This window comes from Delphinus delphis, chromosome 2, assembly GCF_949987515.2.
Source record: "Delphinus delphis chromosome 2, mDelDel1.2, whole genome shotgun sequence".
NCBI lineage: Eukaryota > Metazoa > Chordata > Mammalia > Artiodactyla > Delphinidae > Delphinus > Delphinus delphis.
Genome location: NC_082684.1, coordinates 146,319,444 through 146,338,394, shown reverse-complemented (window position 1 = coordinate 146,338,394; position 18,951 = coordinate 146,319,444). Strand labels below are relative to the sequence as shown.

Below are 18,951 nucleotides of genomic sequence, written 5' to 3'. Positions count from 1 at the left end.
AAGATACATGTTCTTAATCAGAAGACACAATATAAAACTATTGAGTCAAAGTAGTACTAAGTGAGTGGTACTGGCAGGCATAAAAGTACTGCAAATATGAGGTCTATGCCTATACCCACTGGTGCACAGCCACCAGCAGTGTTGTGAATATAACATTTAAACATATATTGTTAAACATATATGGAGACTAACAGATCTTTTGAATTTTTTAAAAAGCCTTTTCTAACATCAAGAAAACAAGCTATGCCATAAGCCGTATTTCCTCTTCTGAAAACATTCGTTCTACACGTTATTCTATAACTTAAATTTTCCTCTTGACAATATATACCATAGATATATCTACCAATCAGGAACTTTAGATCCATCTTTTTTCTCCTTAATTTCACGAACCACGGTGATATAAGTCATATATGCTAACAGTTACCAGCCACTGTTGAATTTTTTGGCTCATTTATTTAGTAAAAGACAGTTCCTGGTCCCTGGTTTTATCCAAATGAGACCATGCAGAATCGTTTCAATGTTGATAATAAGGTACAATTCTACTTATCAAAAAGAAAAGGCAGAAATTCTTACCCCATCCCCAGTTTTGTGAAAATCAAGATTGGGTAGTGTTGGCATATGAACAAAAGCTTTTTTTCTTAGTCCACTGTAGCAATACGTAATAAATGGTTAAGGTCTGAAGTACTCGAAATTAAATGAACTGTTTATATAGTTAGCACTTGAAAAGTAACCATATATGAAATGAGAATAAAATCAGCCTGAGATACCATCGACTTTCTGAATTCTTCTGTAAAAGAAAACTTAATTATTAGAAGCTCAGGACACCTTTACTCTTTTGAAACTGAAACAGTCCTTGTAGAATGTTACTGGCTCAAATGGAACAAAATGATTTTCATCTGTTATAAATTTTATGAATAAATGTTCCTAATAAGCGGTGCCAGCCACCAGTAACAAACAGGTCAGAAGGAAAGGAATATCCAGATGGAAACCTGGCAGAGAGAAGGGAAACTTTAGCCCAGGGCACTGGGACAAAAACAACTCTTATGAGTGTCACAAGAGCTTTAACCTTTTCACTTCTCTTTTTCCACTGAAACGTACAGGATTATCACCTGTAACATGCCAAAGACACATGAAGACATTTTTGTTTGTACTCAGGAAACAAGACTCGGTCGTGCAACAACTGGTTACAGAACACCTGGAGCCGTTTGAGAAAAGCAGCCTCTCCCCTTCCCCTCTTCATCTCCCCCACAGCAGAATTTTTATGTTTTGGAAAAGGCCAAAAGCTAAGCAGAGAGAAATGATGCATTTCTAATATGATACAGAGACCCTCCATGTTACAATCTTCTTCCAAGGGTAGGAAGAACTTTAGTAAACTCTTAATTTTAATTTCCTTACTTCTGTTTGCTCCTAAGTATTTCTCTATCATGAGAGGGGCCTTTTCTATGCCCTGGCTTTAATTTTAATACAGCCTTTAAAGGGTTGGATGAAAATACAAAGAGAACACTAATCCTACAGCACAAGTTCCACAAAAAAATTGTTTGAATGTTGTATATATTACCAAAGAGATCCCTATGTTTCTAAATTAGAGGAAGGAAAGATGATAAACTAACATCTTTCTCCACTTTCACTGACATAATTTACAACTGCTGTACTGTGGCGTGCCTTAGTAATTCTATTGTTAAGGAAAAGAAGATCAGACCATTAAGAACACATTATAGTGACAGAGTAAGGTGAAATCTATCACAATCCTAATAACCACTATTTGTTATTTCTCTTGCAGTGTGATAAACAGCTGGGAAAATACAATTTACAATTATTCTAAGTACTTTTGAGTCGTTTATATTTGTTGATTTAAATTTATTTCTAAATATAGTTGCTAGTTGAACTACAGCAGCAGATGTTCTGTAATAAGGGAGAACTTAAAGAGATTACTAAAAACCATTCTGGTAAAGGATATTTAGATTTGCCTCTCGTGCCCAGACGACGTGCCTTCATGTTTGGAAAGACATTTTTCATGATCTTTCCAAAGTCAGCAGCACTTAATGGATGGTAACCAAGATTGTCACAATAGCTCCTGCAAAACAAGGAGGGATCAATTCAGAGAGAGCAACAGAATTCAGAATCATATTAGCACAGCGTTATTTCAGTCCAATTTGACCCCTATGACAAAGTGAAAAAACACATCTTCAAGTCATTCACCACAAATTTCATTGATACATGCTCATCCTTCTTTAAAGACTAACTCAGGCTTACTTAGCTTGTTTCATCCTCAGGGTACACAGTACTACTGCTTTTAATAGCAAAAACTTGCAGTAAGACATTGGCAGTACAAAGTTTTCCAGCTACAATCCAAACGTGCATTCTGAAATGAGAATATCCAGGCTCGACCAGTAAGGCTATACGTTTCCACATATATATCAAGCTCACATACTGGAATAATTTCCAATGTAAACATTATGTGTGTCAGACATTAGAGACAAAACTACTACATGGTTTGGAATAGAAACACGATGTATTAGAACTAAAAGGGACCTTAGGGATCATCTATACCAACACTCTCATTTTACCAGTAAGGGAAAAAAATGAAGGCACAGTGTTCTCACCCCCCCTCCCCCATTATTGCAAGGAGAAAGTACCTTGTAAGGCAGTAACTTCAAGTGGGACCAGGGAAACAAGCCAAGTCTCACCTACTACTAGATCAGGTGTTCTGTTTTTCTATACAGCTGCCAGTCATGGGTAAAAGGCCAATTCCTTCTCTACCAGTTCAGCAGCAGGAAAATGCCATGTCCTGTTCTGGCTACCAAGGCCAACAGTTATGAGGAGAACCGCTACCAAAGAGCAAGTCAGAGGAATTCCAAAATAACTCAATCAAATCTCCCCAGCTCATCCCCCATTTCAGCATCAACTAGAGCAGCTTCTTGATGAAGCAGTCATGCTGTAGAGAGCCAAGGAGAGAGGTTTAGGATGAAGAAGGAAAACCCCTGGAATGGGCAGCATATAACAGTAACTGGGACTTGAGTTCTTGTAGATGGCTGAATACCCTGGCAACATTCTTGAAGTGACCTGAATTCCAGAAGTCAAATTGGTAGACTCAGGAGAAGGTTGGGACCCCTGGGAGACTTAATAGAGAGAACAGGGTAGGTCTGAAGACTGGTGTTTTTCTTGATTGTGCCCTCCCTATCCCAGCACCAAATACCACACACTTCTGCTGGGGGTGGGGCTGAGGGGAAGGAGAAGAGTTGCCTGGCAAGTGCATTCTCAACAATGCCGCACAGTAGGGAGAAGGGAAAGGAGCTAATATGTATCGAAAACTCCCTCTATAAGAAATATCAGATACATCATATGTACGTTGAGACTAATACTCCAAGTGTCTGGGGGCCAAGGTTTAAAGCACAAAGTGAAGGAGTGACTATTTTGGGGGGCTGACAATTTAAATGAATTGCATCAAATCATAACCATCTCAGTAGCAAGTTAAATTGGTCATCTTTATGGTTTAAACCAGCGCAGAAAGAAAATGTGAATGATCTCTTTTACACCTTAGGGACCTGATACTTGTTTCCTCTACCTGGAATATTTTCTTACCCTTCAAGCCCCTGCTTGTTATGATTTTGAAAGGGTCTCTACTGACTACCCTATCTAAAGCAGTGCTCTCCTGCCATACCCTCACCATATTCCTTGTGTGTGTACTTTCTTTTCAATGCCTGACTTAAAATTATGTAACAGCCAATTTATTTGTTATGCATCCTCCATTAGACTGTAAGTTCAACCAGGGCAGTGACCATATCTATCTGGTTCATCACTGTATTCTTAGCACTCGGAACAAGACTGAAGAGTCATATTATGCCCACGTGTCACATTAAACCTTAATATGACATACAACTTAAAATGACTTTAAATATGACTTAATAAGTATGTCACATTTAAAATGACAAGAAACCTTAAAGAAACACATAAAACAAACAAAGCAAAAAAGAAAACAGTGCCCACTGGCTCCTATGACAGCACTGGCAGAGGGGCCTAAAAAAACTGAAACCAAATAAAGAGAATCAAAGCAATGAGTCTAATGAGAGATATAATATCCATTCTCTTCTCCTTTTGTGATTTAGGTTTTGATATTTTTTCCATTATATTAGTATACCGAAGTTCTTTATTTTGGCAGAAGGGGTAGGTGGAAGGTTGACAAAATTAAGTATCAGGATGACGAATGCAAAATTTGTTTGTCAAACTGAACTAATCCTGAGTGTGATTTCAGAATGTGACCATCTAGTTTCATCTGGTTTTTGATTCTTATTTATTCCACTAGAAGCAGGGAATTCACTATTTGGAAGGATAACAATGAACTTACCTTTAAAATACTCTTTAGTGGATAAATATATAAAGTATCGGTTGGCCAAAAGGTTCGTTTGGTTTTTTCTGTAAGATGGCTCTAGTAGCACTTATTGCCTTTAACTTCATTCAAAACAATTTTGTTAGATTGTATGTGACAGCTGTCATATCAGCGTGCATTTAAAAAAAGACATCAAAACTGGTGAAGTTTTGTGTAGCCATTTTAATATTGAAGATGGAAGGAAAAAAGCAACATTATTTCAAGAAAGGTAAAAACGCAACCGAAATGCAAAAAAAGATTTGTGCAGCACATGGAGAAGGTGCTGTGACTGACTGAAGGTGTCAAAAGTGGTTTGCGAAGTTCTGTGCTGGAGATTTCTCGTTGGACAATGTTCCACGGTTGGGTAGACAATTGAAGTTGATAGTGATCAAATAGAGATATTAATTGAGATCAATCAACGTCATCCCACGTGGGAGATAGCAGACATACTCAAAATATCCAAATCAAGCGCTGAAAATCATTTGCACCAGCTTGGTTATGTTCATCGCTTTCATGTTTGGGTTCCACATAAGTTAAGTGAAAAAAACCTTCTTGACCGTATTTCCACATGTGATTCTCTACTAAAACATAACGAAAACGCTCTGTTTTTAAAACAAACTGTGACGGGCGATGAAAAGTGGATACCGTACAATAATGTGAAACAGAACAGATCATGGGGCAAGCGAAATGAACCACCACCAACCACACCAAAGGCCGGTCTTCACCCAAAGAAGGTGATGTTGTGTATATGGTGGTATTGGAAGGGAGTCCTCTATTATGAACTCCTTCTGGAAAATCAAAGATTAAGTCAAACAAGTTCCCAATTAGACCAACTGAAAGCAGCACTCCACGAAAAGCATCCAGAACTAGTCAACAGAAAACACAGAATCTTCCATCAGGACAATGCAAGACCACATGTTTCTCTGATGACCAGGCAAAAACTATTACAGCTTGGCTGGGAAGTTCTGATTCATCCACCATATTCAACAGACATTGCACCTTCAGATTTCCATTTATTTTGGTCTTTACAAAATCCTCTTAATGGAAAAAATTTCAATTCCCTGGAAGACTGTAAAAGGCACCTGGAACAGTTCTTTGCTCAAAAAGATAAAGTTTTGGGAAGATGGAATTATGAAGTTGCCTGAAAAATGGCAGAAGGTGAATACGTTGTTCCATAAAGTTCTTGGTGAAAATGAAAAATGTCTTTTATTTTTACTTAAAACCGAAGGCACTTTTTGGCCAACCCAATACTTTGGAGACATATAATAAACAACTCAAATTATACCTCCTGAATCATATAGTAGGCAATGTTAAGAATAAAACTGCTTATGGTTCAAGACTCTATACGTTGACACCTTACATGTCAAAGAGAAAATAAAGAGCGCCTCAATTTGAAAGTAACAATGACAATACCCAGACAGGTCATCAATTTCTTTAATTTTGTGAAATTAATGAACTGGAAATGAGTTCAGAAGGTTGTATAGTTCAACTTCCTGCCAGGTGTGGAAATGGCTATCCTCCTGAATGATGGGTTACCTCTGAACACTTCTCCTGATAGGAAGGGCTCTATATTGTGACCTGGCCTATCCAATTTTCAGTGGTTCTAATTTTCAAAGAAAAATAACTTATTACAGCCTCTTCCCCATTGAGAAGTTCTAGACATTCAGTGACACTGTTTAATATAATTAAGTATTTATAGGCTATCTATTCATAATTTTGAAACCAGGGCTATATAAGATGCCATAGGTCATTCCAGGCCATGTGGAGATCTTGGATAGTTTACACCTTGTTTTCCTGCTTCATAACTAAACTGCAGGTTGATCAAGCAAGATATGGTGTCAGTTAACACCTAACTCAGCGTCAGATTATATTTATGCAAGACTCAAAAAAGGGGAAGGTACAGAGAATGTTCTGTTCACAGGATAACTAACACTCTAATGCCATTCTTAAAATGAGATTTTTCCTTTGGTCTTGCTCTTTTTTTAAAAGTATGCTTTACAGACTTTGAAATTAAGCTTAATATTTAATATGGCCATGAACATGTCACTCAAAATCCTCAGTAGCAAGTCAGTCTTCAATGTTTATTCATACCATTTACAAATAAACTATTAAGTTAAAGGTAAACACTGCTTAAAGGTACAAAAATACAAATAAAAATCATAAAAGACTTGTGGCAAAATATAGTCATAGGATACATAACAATACCTGGACAGTTTTGGACTGCTTTGTATGTGTTACATCAATTAATCCCCCCAACCACCTTGAGGCAGGTTGTTTTTTTTTGTTTTTTTTCCTGTGAAGCTGTTTTTATAGTTCTTTTGAGACATTAAATTTCAAAACCCATTATAAATAAGCCCCTATTTTCTTACAGATGTTAAAAAAAATGGCCTCAACATTATTTATATGAAAACATCCACACATACTTTAGTATACATAAAGTATATGTTACCTATACTGCCTAAATGCCAGTTAATGAGGATGGTGACAGTAGCTCCTAGAATGCAATTAAGCTGTCTCCTTGCAATGACACATTATTACCTATAAAAAGACTGATGCAAAAGATAATCCTTACATTATTATGTAGAAAATAAAGAAAACAGCATGTGTATAAAATGTTATAAAGTCCAACTGCTTTTATTTATAAGAACATGCTTTCAATTTGTGCACCAAAAATTCTAATTTGCCTATGGACTCCTACAATTCAAGGTATATACTTCTGACTTAATGTATGATTTCAAGATTTTTTATTTTTAACCTCTTGACCAAGTTCACTCATCTCTCCCACCCTCTACCATCATCCTTTGACAACAAACAATATATTATCTATATCTGTTAGCTTTTTTTTTAAAGGGATTTTTAGTTTCAACATGTAAGAGAGATCACATTGTATTCGTCTTTCTCTGTCTGACTTATTTCACTTAGCATAATGCCCTTGAGGTCCATCCATGTTGCTGCAAATGGAAAGATTTCATTCTTTTTTACAGCTGAATAATATTCCACTGTATATACACACAATTTCTTTATCCATTCATTCATCATTGGACACTTAGGTTGTTTCCATGTCTTGGCTATTGTAAACAGTGCTGCAGTGAACATGAAGGTGCTTATCTTTTTGAGTTAGTGTTTCATTTGTCAGATATATACCCAGAAGTGGAACTCTGGATCATATGATAGTTGTATTTTTAATTTTTTGAGGAACCTCCATACTGTTTTTCATAGTGGCTGCACCAATTTATATTCCTACCAACAGTGCACGAGGGTTCAATTTTCTCCACATCCTCACCAACACTTGTTATTTGAGTTCTTTTTGATAACAGCCATTCTGACAGGTGTGAGGTGATATCTCATTGTGGTTTTTTCATTTCCCTGATGATTTGTGATGTTGAGCATCTTTTCACGTACCTGTTGTCCATCTTTATGTCTTCTTTGGAAAATGTCTATTGAGATGTTCTACCCCATTTTAAAATCGAATTACTTTTTTTTTCCCGTTATTGAGTTGTATGAGTTTTTTATACACTTTGAATATTAACCCCTTAACAGATATATGACTTGCAAATATTTTCTCCCATTCAGTAGGTTACCTTTTTATTTGGTTGATGGTTTTCTTTGCTGTGTGGAAGTTGTTTGGTTTGATATAGTTCCACTTTTTATCTTTGCTTTTAAAAAATTTTATTTTTGGTGTCAGATTAAAGAAATCATCGCCAAGACCTATGTCAAGGAGCTTGCTACCTATGTTTTCTTCTAGGAGTTTTATGATTTCAGATCTTATGTTCAAGTCTTTAATCCATTTTGAGTTGATTTTCCTGTACAGTATAAGATAGTGTTCCAGTTTCACTCTTTTGCATGTGGGTCTCCAGTTTTCTCAACTCCATTTATTGGAGAGACTGTCCTTACCCCACTAATTTTGGCTCCTCTGTTGTAAATTAATTGATCACATATGTGTGGGTTTATTTCTGGGCTCTCTATTCTGCTCCATTCAACTATGTGTTTGTCTTTATGCCAATACCATACTGCTTTAATTACTATAGATATGAAATAGAGCTTGAAATCAGGGAGTGTGATGCTTACACGTTTGTTCGTCCTTCTCAAGATTGCTTTGGCCGCTTGAGGTCTTTTGTGGTTTCATAAAAATTTTAGAATTCTTTGTTCTATTTCTGTGAAAAATGCTATTGGAATTTTGATAGGGATTGTATTGAATCTGTAGACTGCTTTGGGTAGTATGGACATTTTAACACTATTAATTCTCCCAATCCATGAGCACAAAATATCTCTCCACTTATTTGTGCCTTCTTCAACTACTCTCCTTGATGTCTTGTAGTTTTCAGTATGCAGGTCTTGAACACCTTTGGTTAAATGTAATCCTAGGTATTTTATCCTTTTTAATGCAGTTGGAAATGGGATTGTTTTCTTAATTTTGCTTTCTGATAGTTTGTTATTAGTGTGTAGAAATGCAAAAGATTTTCGTGTATTGATTTTGTATCCTGCAACATTACTCAATTTGTTTATTCGTTCTAGAAGTTTTTTTGTTGGAGTCTTTAGGGTTTTCTATATATAACGTCACGTCACCTGCAAATGGTGACAGTTTTACTCCCTCCTTTCCAATATGGATGCCTTTTATTTCTTGTTCTTGCCTAATTGCTCTGGCTAAGACTCCCAACACTATGCTGAATAAAAGTGGCAAAAGTGGGCATCCCTGTCTTGTTCCTAATCTTACAGGAAAAGCTTTCAATTTTTGAGTATGATGTTGACTGTGGGCTTGTTGTACAATATATGGCTTCTGTTATGTTGGGGTACATTCCCTTCATAGCCACTTTGTTGAGTTGTTATCATAAATGAATGTTGATTTTTGTCAAATGCTTTTCCTGTAGCTATGGAAACGATCATATGATTTTTATCCTTCATTTTGTTAATGTGTTGAATCACATTGACTGATTTGTGAATGTTGAGCCAGCCTTGCATCTCTAGAATAAATCCCACTTGATCATGGCGTATGATCCTTTCAATGTATTGTTGAATTGTTTGCTAATATTTTTTACACCTGTATTCATCAGGAATACTGGCCTGTAATTTTCTTTTTTTGTGGCATCCTTGTCCGGTTTGGGGATCAGGGTAATGCTGGCCTCACAAAATGAGTTTGGAAGAGTTTCCACCCCTTCTATTTTTTGGAAGAGTTTGAGAAGGATAGGTAGTAATTCTTCTTTGAATGTTTGGTGGAATTCACCAGTGAACCTGCCTGGTCCTGGACTTTTGTTTGTTGGCAGGTTTTTGATTAGTGATTCCGTCTCCTTACTAGTAATCAGTTGGGTCAGATTTTCTATTTCTTCATGATTCAGTCTTGGTAGGTTGTATGTTTCTAGGAGTTTATCCATTTCTTCTAGGTTGTTCAATATGTTGGCATATAACTGTTCAAAGTAGTCTCGTATGATCCTTTGTATTCTGTGCTATCAGTTGTACCATCTTCTCTTCACTTCTGTTGTTATTTATTTGAGTCCTCTCTTTTTTTCTTGGTGAGTCTAGCTTACGGTTTTTCAGTATTGTTTATCTTTTCAGAGAACCAGCTCTTATTTTCATTGATATTTTCTATTGTCTCTTTCATTTATTTCTGCTCTAACCTTTGTTATTCCTTTCCTTCTAGTAACTTTAGGCTTTATTCTTCTTTATCTAGTGAGGTGAAAAGTAAGGTTGTTTATTTGAGACTTTTCTTGTTTCTTAAGGTAGGCATTTATTGCCATTAACTTTCCTCTTAGAACTGCTTTTACTGTATTCCATAAACTTTGTTATATTCCCATTTTCATTAGTCTCAAAGTATTTTTTTATTTCTCTTTCGATTTCTTCTTTGACTCATTGGTTGTTCAAGTAGCATGTTGTTTAAGTTCCACATATTTGTGAACTTTACACTTTTCTTCATGTAATTGATTTCAAATTCATACCGCTGTGGTTGGAAGAGATGCTTGACATGATGTCAATTCTCTTACATTTATTAAGACTTTGTCTTGTGGCTTAACATATGATCTATCCTGGAGAACGTTCCATCTGTACTTGAAAAGAATGTATTCTCTTGTTTTTGGATGGAATGTCTTTTATATATCTGTTAAGTATATCTGGTCTGCTGTGTTTTTGTTTTTTTTTTGCAATATGCAGGCCTCTCACTGTTGCGGCCTCTCCCATTGTGGAGCACAGGCTCCGGACGTGCAGGCTCAGCGGCCATGGCTCATGGGCCCAGCCGCTCTGTGGCATGTGGGACCTTCCTGGACTGGGGCACAAATCCGTGTCCCCTGCATCGGCAGGCGGACCCTCAACCACTGCGCCACCAGGGAAGCCCCTACTGTGTCTTTTAAGGATGATGTTTCCTTATTGATTTTCTGTCTGGATGATCTATCCACTGAGGTAAAGGGGGCATTAGAGTCCGCTACTATTGCTGTACTGGTGTCTGTTTCTCACTTCAAGTTTGTTAATATATGCTTTACATACTTAGGTCCTCCTAAGTTGGATAAAAAAATATTTTATAAATGTTTTATCTTCTTGTTGGGTTGGCCCAATATAATATAATGTCTTCTTTGTCTCTTATTATATAGCCTTTGTTTGAAAGTCAATTTTGATAAAAGTATAGCTACCCCAGCTTATTTTGGTTTCTGTTTTCATGGAGTATCTTTTTCTATCCCTTCACTTTCAAGTCTCTGTGTGTCCTTATATCTAAAGCAAGTCTCCTGTAGGTAGCATATAGATGGGTTTTGTTTTTTATCTATTCAGCCACTCTGTCTTTTGATTGAAGGAGTTAGTAAATTTACATTTAAAGTAATTATTGACAGGTATGTACTTATTGCCATCTTATTTTGTTTTCTGGAAGTTTTTGTGGTTCCTCTCTTGCTCTTGCTCTCTTTCTTTGTAGTCTGATGACCTTCTTTAGTGATATGCTTGTACTGCTTTCTCTCTATCTTTTGTGAATTTACTATAGGTTTTTGCCTTATGGTTACCATAAGGCTTACATATAAAAACTTTTAACAGTCTACTTCAGGTGGTTAACACCTTAAATTTGATTACATTCTGAAGTTCAACGTTTTTACTCTGCCCTCCAATGTTTTATGTCACATTTTATATCTTTTAATCTTCTGTATCCATTAGTTATTATAATCATAGTTTTACTACTTGTTTTTTTATCTTCATACTAGCTTTATAACTAACCCATTACATTTACTATATATTTACTTTCTCAGTGACACTTATTCTTTCATATGTTTTCTTGTTACTAGTTAGTATCCTTTCTTTAGAGCTTATAGAAGTCCCTTTAACATTTCTTGTAAGGCTGGTTCATGGGTGATAAACTCCTTTAGCTTTTGCTTGGTTTAAAATCTCTTTATCTCTCCTTCAATTCTGAATGATAACTTTGCTGGATAGAGTATTCTTGATCACAGATGGAGATTTTTTTCCTTTCAGCATTTTGAATATATTGTGCCAATCCCAAAGGCTTGTAAAGTTTCTGCTGACCAATCTGCAGGTAATCTTATGAGGGTCTGCTTGTACATAACTAGTTGTTTTTTCTTGCTGCTTTTAAGATTCTCTCCATGTCTTTAACTTCTGACATTTTAATTATAATGTGTCTTATCTCCATTTTATTAAGAATTTTTGCTGAGGTTTTACCTTGTTCTTTCATTTGGAACACTTATATATATATATTTTAAATTTATTTATTTATTTATTTTTGGCTGCATTGGGTCTTCGTTGCTGTGCGTGGGCTTTCTCTAGTTGCGGCAAGCGGGGGCTACTCTTTGTTGTGGTGCACGGGTTTCTCATTGTGGTGGCTTCTCTTGTGGAGCATGGGCTCTAGGCGCACGGGTTTCAGCAGTTGTGGCTCTCAGGCTCAGTAGTTGTGACTTGCAGGCTCTAGAGCGCAGGCTCAATAGTTGTGGTGCACGGGCTTAGTTGCTAAGCAGCATATGGGATCTTCATGGACCAGGGCTCGAACCCATGTCCCCTGCACTGGCAGGCAGATTCTTAACCACTGCACCACCAGGGAAGTCCCTGGAACATATTCCTTTGTTTCTTCATTTTGCTTAACTCTGTGTTGGTTTCTATGCAGTAGATGAAACTACCACCCCTCCCAGTCTTGAAGGATGTAGGAGATGAAACTTGTTGTTCAACTCTGTCCTAGGTCTTGGTTGTCCCTTAAACTTTTGTGCTTGTCCAAGCAGCTTATTATATCTTTAATAGCTCCCAGTAGTTAGGTATGTACCAAGACCTATCAAGGTCCCAGAAGGGAGGATCTCAGCACCTAAAATCAGGCTGACTGGAAGTTGGACCCTCAGGCAGCAGCTTTTAAAAGTATGCAAGTATATATAGTCCAGTATGACTACAGCATAAACCCTGCTTGCCACCAGAGCCAAGCAATCTGGAGGTGTCACTTGGGCAGTTGCAAAAATCAGGGCTCCTGACAAGTGTATGAGATACTGGTGAGCTGGAGCAAGGCAGAGGGAAAGAGGCAAGACTACATCTATTCCTTGAGAGTAGCTCTGTAGGCCACTAGACATATGCCAAACCTGAAGCCTACCCCTTAGGCCAAAGCTCGAGGAAAGCAAAGAGGCTTCCTTCACAGAAAAACTGGGGATGGGAGGGGGTGTCCCAGTCTGCTGTCTGTGCAGTGCCTTGGAGGTGGTACTTGGCCAAGAACTGTCTTTCCAACTGCCACATTACTCTGGAATGACCCAGGAATGCAAGCCGCCCCGGCTACCAGAGCCAGTTGATTTAGGGGCATCCCCTGGGCAGTGGCTACAAAAACCAGGCTGCCAGATGAATGGAAAGCTCCCCCTGGGGGCACACTGGCATTCAGGAGTGTGGCAGAGGGAGAGCACAAACATAGCACCAGCCCTCTGAGGTCTCCGAAAAGGATTACAATCAGTTGCTAGATACACGGTTAAGTAGAAGCCTGCCCCTCAGGCTGCAGCCGTGACAGCTGGGTAACAGGTCTCCACAGAAAAACCGAGCTCTTGGGTCTGTGACTGCTGCTGTGCCTAGAGGTGGTAGCTGTTGAAGAACTCTTTCTCTGTTGGTTACAGTCCTGTGGGACCCTTTACTGTAAGCCCCACTGGCACCGGTGCCATGCTATGTAGAGGTATCCTCTGGCAGCAGCCACAAAAATCAGGGTGCCAGACAAGGGTGTACGATCTCCTTTCTGGGTGACTGTGTTACAGTTCCATTGGACTGGGAACACAAGCTCCCCTGGCCTCCAAAGCAAGGCAATTAAGACGTGTCTCCTGGGCGGAAACTGCAAAAATCAGGGCACCAGATACATGTAGTAGCTTCCTTCTGGGAGATACTGATATTCTGGAGCACAGCAAAGAGAGACTGCGAAGATAGCACCTGCAAGTCTCTGTCCCTGGACAGTGTTCCAGCTGTCTCCTACATGTGTCTTCAATTGGATGCCTACCCCTCAGGCTGATGCTTTAATATAAGTAGGTGATCCTCCTTCCCTTATGTCTGGGCAAGACAGGCTGACTCTGAGCTGGGCCCTGGGGCAGGTAAGTCCGAGTGTGTGGGCCCTCCAATAGCCATGTCTCAGAACCTTATAGTCTTGTGGTTCTCGGGCTGTGAGCCCCACTGGTTTTCAAAATTATATGTTTTTTTGAGGGTTCGTCTCTCAGGTGCAGGTCTTAAAACTTGGGGTGTGCAATGTGGAGTGTGAACCCTTTGCTCCTAATGAGAAGCTCCGGGTTTTGAGTTCCCTCTTGATTGGAGGTTGCTGTGTCACTGGTGGGGTTTATGGCAAGATTGTGTCTGAGCCTCCCTTACCTGCTTCAGGTGGCTTTCTTCTTGTTTGTCTGATGTGTAGTCGTCACTCGGCCAGCCTTTAGGTTTTTTTTAAAGAGGAAATTTTCCATATGTAGCTGGAGACTCAGTGTGTCCATGGGAGGAGATGAGTTCAAGAGCTTCCTGCATCAAGATCTTGAACTGTTCTCCCCAAGTATTTTTTATTATACACATTTTATAAATGAGACACTTGCATAGAGAGGTGAATCTGGAAAGAATTTGCTCATCTAGCCTAATCCACTCATTTTATACGTGAGAAGATTTTGTTACTAATCAGTGAGTGTAAGCAAACTGAATGGCTTGGAAAGCAACCAAAATTATATCACTGAAAGTTTTTCTAATACTTCTAAAGAGAAGAACTTATTAATTTCTATTAGGAGTCTTTTTCTTACCAAGACCTATAGTATTATTAACATTCATGTATTACAGATGACAATAAAAGATGGAATTTAGAAAGGTCCCAAAGACATGGTAGAATTATATTCCCTTACAAGTATTAAGCAAATAATACATTTGCTAGGTAATACATAAATGAGGTAAAAGTAATACGGTCAAACGTCTAATTAGCCTGAGCCTTTGAAAGTATAACAGTTGTTGAAATCCTCCAATAATTTTAAGGTACAATTAGATCGAGTCTCTGGAGAGAAAACTCTTTGAAGGGGCCTGCCTGACCTTGATCATAAAGAGATTTGATTTTTCTTATTGTTCCAGGTTCTGGACAGAACAATAATACACAGCTGAGTCTGAGGCATGGCTAAAGTCCACCAGCGTCTGGCATTTGACAGGAACACTCAGAGAACACTGCAGAAGTACACAGTGTAAAGTACATGAAGGCTTGGTGTCCCAGGGAATAGCACAGCTGGAAAAGCACTGCATAAGTCTGTTGGTTAGTTATGGTGTCTTCTAGTCTAGGCCCTGGAGAGAAACTAAGAGCTGTTAATAGTACCATTAAGCCGAGCTTAGACTAAGATCAAACATCACCTTTGAAATTCACGTGGTAAATCTTATTTTTGTGGTAACTACATAATAAACAATATACTTAAAAGATTACTTTGAAGTCAACATAATTAATTTAAAGAAGAATTAGAGCATCTCCCCACAACTAGGACACCTGCTGGCTGCTGGTGGGGAACACTGATGCCCAAGGAGATAGGAGGAACCCTCAGGTGAACCAGTAGGACATGGGGGGACTGAGGGGGGAGGGCAGTGGAGGCCAGACAGGATCGGCACCCTTGAGACCAGGGAGATCAAGAGAGGCAGGCAGGAGGGACTCTGCAGGAAGAGCGGGAGAGAAGCGGAGGGTGACCGCCTGGCCCACTTGGGCCGGGGAGCCTGTTGAGCTCCCAGGCAGTCCCCTGTCCTCTGAGGCCCCCCTGTCCCCGCTGCCACGTTGGTTCTTGGGGCATAGGAGAGATCAGGAAAGACAGGCGGGAGAGGCCCTCCCAGACCAGAGGAGCAGGAGAGGAGAGGAGGGTGTTTACCCCGCCCACTCGAGCCCAGGAAGCCTGCTGAGATCCCAGGTGAGGTCCTCTGCCCTCTGAGACCAGGGGTGGGGGCATGTCTGGGCCCCTTCTGTTCCTTGAGCTTAACTAAGCTCCAACCCCCACAGACCCCAGGGCCTTTTCCAGCCCTGTGGGTCCTAAGCATAGGCCCTGCCCACAACCCAAACCTCACCCTTGTTTCAGCCCCCCCCTCCACAGCCAAGGCCTCCCCGCCACAACTTTTTTTCTTTTCCCCCATCCCCTTTCTTACTATTGTGGTACTGATGTACCTTCTGGTTGTTTATTCATCTATATTTTAATTTTTAAGTTCTTTCTAACATATCTGTTACTTTCCTAGTCTAATTTTATTTTTTACTTTGTAATTGCTTTTTTGTTTTGTTTTGTTTGCCATCCCACGCAGCTTGCAGGATCTTGGTTCACGAGCCAGAGGTCGGGCCGAAGCTCCTGCGGTGGGAGCTCCAAGTCCGAACTACTGGACTAACAGAGAACCTCAGACCCCAGGGAATATTCATCAGAATGAGGTCTCACAAAGTTCCTCATCTCAGCACCAAGATCCAGCTCTACCCAACAGCCGACAACCCCCAGTGTTGGAAGCCTCAGGCCAAACAACCAGTAAAACAGGAACACAATCCCACCCATCAAAAAAAACAAAGAAAAAAGAAAAAGAGACGGCAAAACAATATGTCACAGTTGAAGGAGCAAGGTAAAAACCTACAAGACCAAATGAATGAAGAGGAAATAAGCACTCTACCTGAAAAAGAATTCAGAGTAACGACAGTAAAGATGATCCAGACTCTCAGAAAGAGAAGGGAGGTACAAACTGAGAAAATACAAGAAATGTTTAACAAAGATCTAGAAGAACTAAAGACCAAGCAAACAGAGATGAACAACACAATACTGAAATGAAAAACACACTAAAGGCATCAATAACTGAGGCAGAAGAACGAATATGGGAGCAGGAAGACAAAATGGTGGAAATAACTGCCAAGGAGAAGATGAAAGAAAAAAGAATGAAAAGAATGGAAGACAATCTCAGAGACCTCTGGAACAACTCTAAATGCAACAACATTTGAATTATAGGATTCCCAGAAAAAGAAGAGAAAAAGAAAGGGTGTGAGAAAATATTTGAAGAGATTATAGCTAAAAACTTCCCTAACATGGGAAAGGAAATAGTCACCCAAGTCCAGGAAGTACAGAGAGTCCCATACAGGATAAACCCTAGGCAAAACACACCAAGATACATATTAATCAAACTAACAAAGATTAAATTCAAAGAAAAGATATTAAAACCAGCAAGGGAAAAACAAAAAGTAACACACAAAGGAATCCCCATGAGGTTATCAGCTGATTTTTCAGCGGAAACTCTGCAGGCCAGAAGGGAGTGGCAGGATATACTTAAAGTGATGAAAGAGAAAAACCTACAACCAAGATTACTCTACCCAGCAAGGATCTCATTCAGATTCGATGAAGTCAAAAGCTTTTCAGACAAGCAAAAGCTAAGAGAAATGAGCACCACCAAACCAGCTTTAAAACAAATGCTAAAGAAACTTCTCTAGGCAGGAAACACAAGAGAAGAAAGAGACCCACAAAAACAAACCCAAAACAATTAAGAAAATGGTCATAGGAGCACACATATCGATAACAACCTTGAATGTAAATGGATTAAATGCCCCAACCAAAAGAGACAGACTGGCTGAATGGATACAAAAAAAAGACCCATATATATGTTGTCTACAAGAGACCCACTTCAGACCTAGGGACACATACAGACTGAAAATGAGGGGATGGAAAAAGATATTCCATGCAAATGGAAATCAAAAGAAAGCTGGAGGGCTTCCCTGGTGGCGCGGTGGTTGAGAGTCTGCCTGCCGATGCAGGGGACATGGGTTCGTGCCCCGGTCCGGGAAGATCCCACATGCCGCGGAGCGGCTGGGCCCGTGAGCTGTGGCCGCCGAGCCTGTGCGTCCAGAGCCTGTGCATCCGGAGCCTGTGCTCCGCAGCGGGAGAGGCCACAACAGTGAGAGGCCCACGTACCGCAAAAAAAAAAAAAAAAAAAGAAAGCTGGAGTAGCAATATTCATATCAGATAAAATAGACTTTTAAAATAAAGATAGTTATAAGAGACAAGGAAGGACACTACGTAATGATCAAGGGATCAATCCAAGAAGATATAACAACTATAAATATATATGCACCCAACATAGGAGCACCTCAATACATAAGGCAACTGCTAACAGCTATAAAAGAGGAAATTGACAGTAACACAGTAATAGTGGGGGACTTTAACTCCTCACTTACACCAATGGACAACCATCCAAACAGAAAATTAATAAGGAAACAGGAGCTTTAAATGACACAATAGACCAGATAGATTTAATTGATATTTATAGGACAGTCCATCCAAAAACAGCAGATTACACTTTCTTCTCAAGTGCACATGCAACATTCTCCAGGATAGATCACATCTTGGGTGACAAATCAAGCCTCGGAAAATGAAAGAAAACTGAAATCATATCAAGCATCTTTTCTGACCATAACGCTATGAGATTGGAAATCAATTACAGGAAAAAAATTGTAAAATACACAAATACATGGAGGCTAAACGGTGTGCTACTAAATAACCAAGAGATCACTGAAGAAATCAAAGAAGAAATAAAAAAATACATAAAAACAAATGACAATAAAAACAGGACAACACAAAACCTATGGGACGCAGCAAAAGCAGTTCTAATAGGGAAGCTTATAGCAATTCAATCTCACCTCAAGAAACAAGAAAAATCTCAAATAAACAATCTAAGCCTACACTTAAAACAACTAGAGAAAGAAAAACAAAGAAAACCCAAAATCAGTAGAAGGAAAGAAATCATATAGAGCAGAAATAAATTCAATAGAAACGGAGAAAACAATAGCAAAGTTCAATAAAACTAAAAGCTGGTTCTTTGAGAAGATAAAATTGATAAACCCTTAGCCAAAGTCATCAAGAAAAAAAGGGAGAGGATGCAAATCAATAAAATTAGAAATGAAAATGGAGAAATCACCACTGACACTGCAGAAATACAAAGGATTATAAGACACTACTACAAACAACTATATGCCAATAAAATGGACAACCATGAAGAAATGGAAGAATTCTTGGAAAGGTACAATCTTCCAGATTGAACCAGGAAGAATTAGAAAATATAAACAGACATATCACAAGTAATGAAATTGAAAATGTAATTAAAAATCTTCCAACAAACAAAAGTCCAGGACCTGATGGCTTCACAGGCAAATTCTATCAAAC

The 18,951-nt window shown here is 39.0% G+C and overlaps 1 protein-coding gene across 1 annotated transcript in view; it reads right to left on the bottom strand.

The window, feature by feature from the left end:
* Positions 1 to 18,951, bottom strand: part of RFX7 (regulatory factor X7) — a 151,117-nt gene that overhangs the window by 11,859 nt on the left and 120,307 nt on the right. Inside the window, exons 5-6 of the mRNA XM_060005924.1 lie at positions 1,958 to 2,074; positions 574 to 658 (exon numbers count right to left, since the gene is read on the bottom strand). Of these exons, the coding sequence (XP_059861907.1) occupies positions 574 to 658; positions 1,958 to 2,074 (202 nt within the window). The remainder of the gene's footprint in view (positions 1 to 573; positions 659 to 1,957; positions 2,075 to 18,951) is intronic.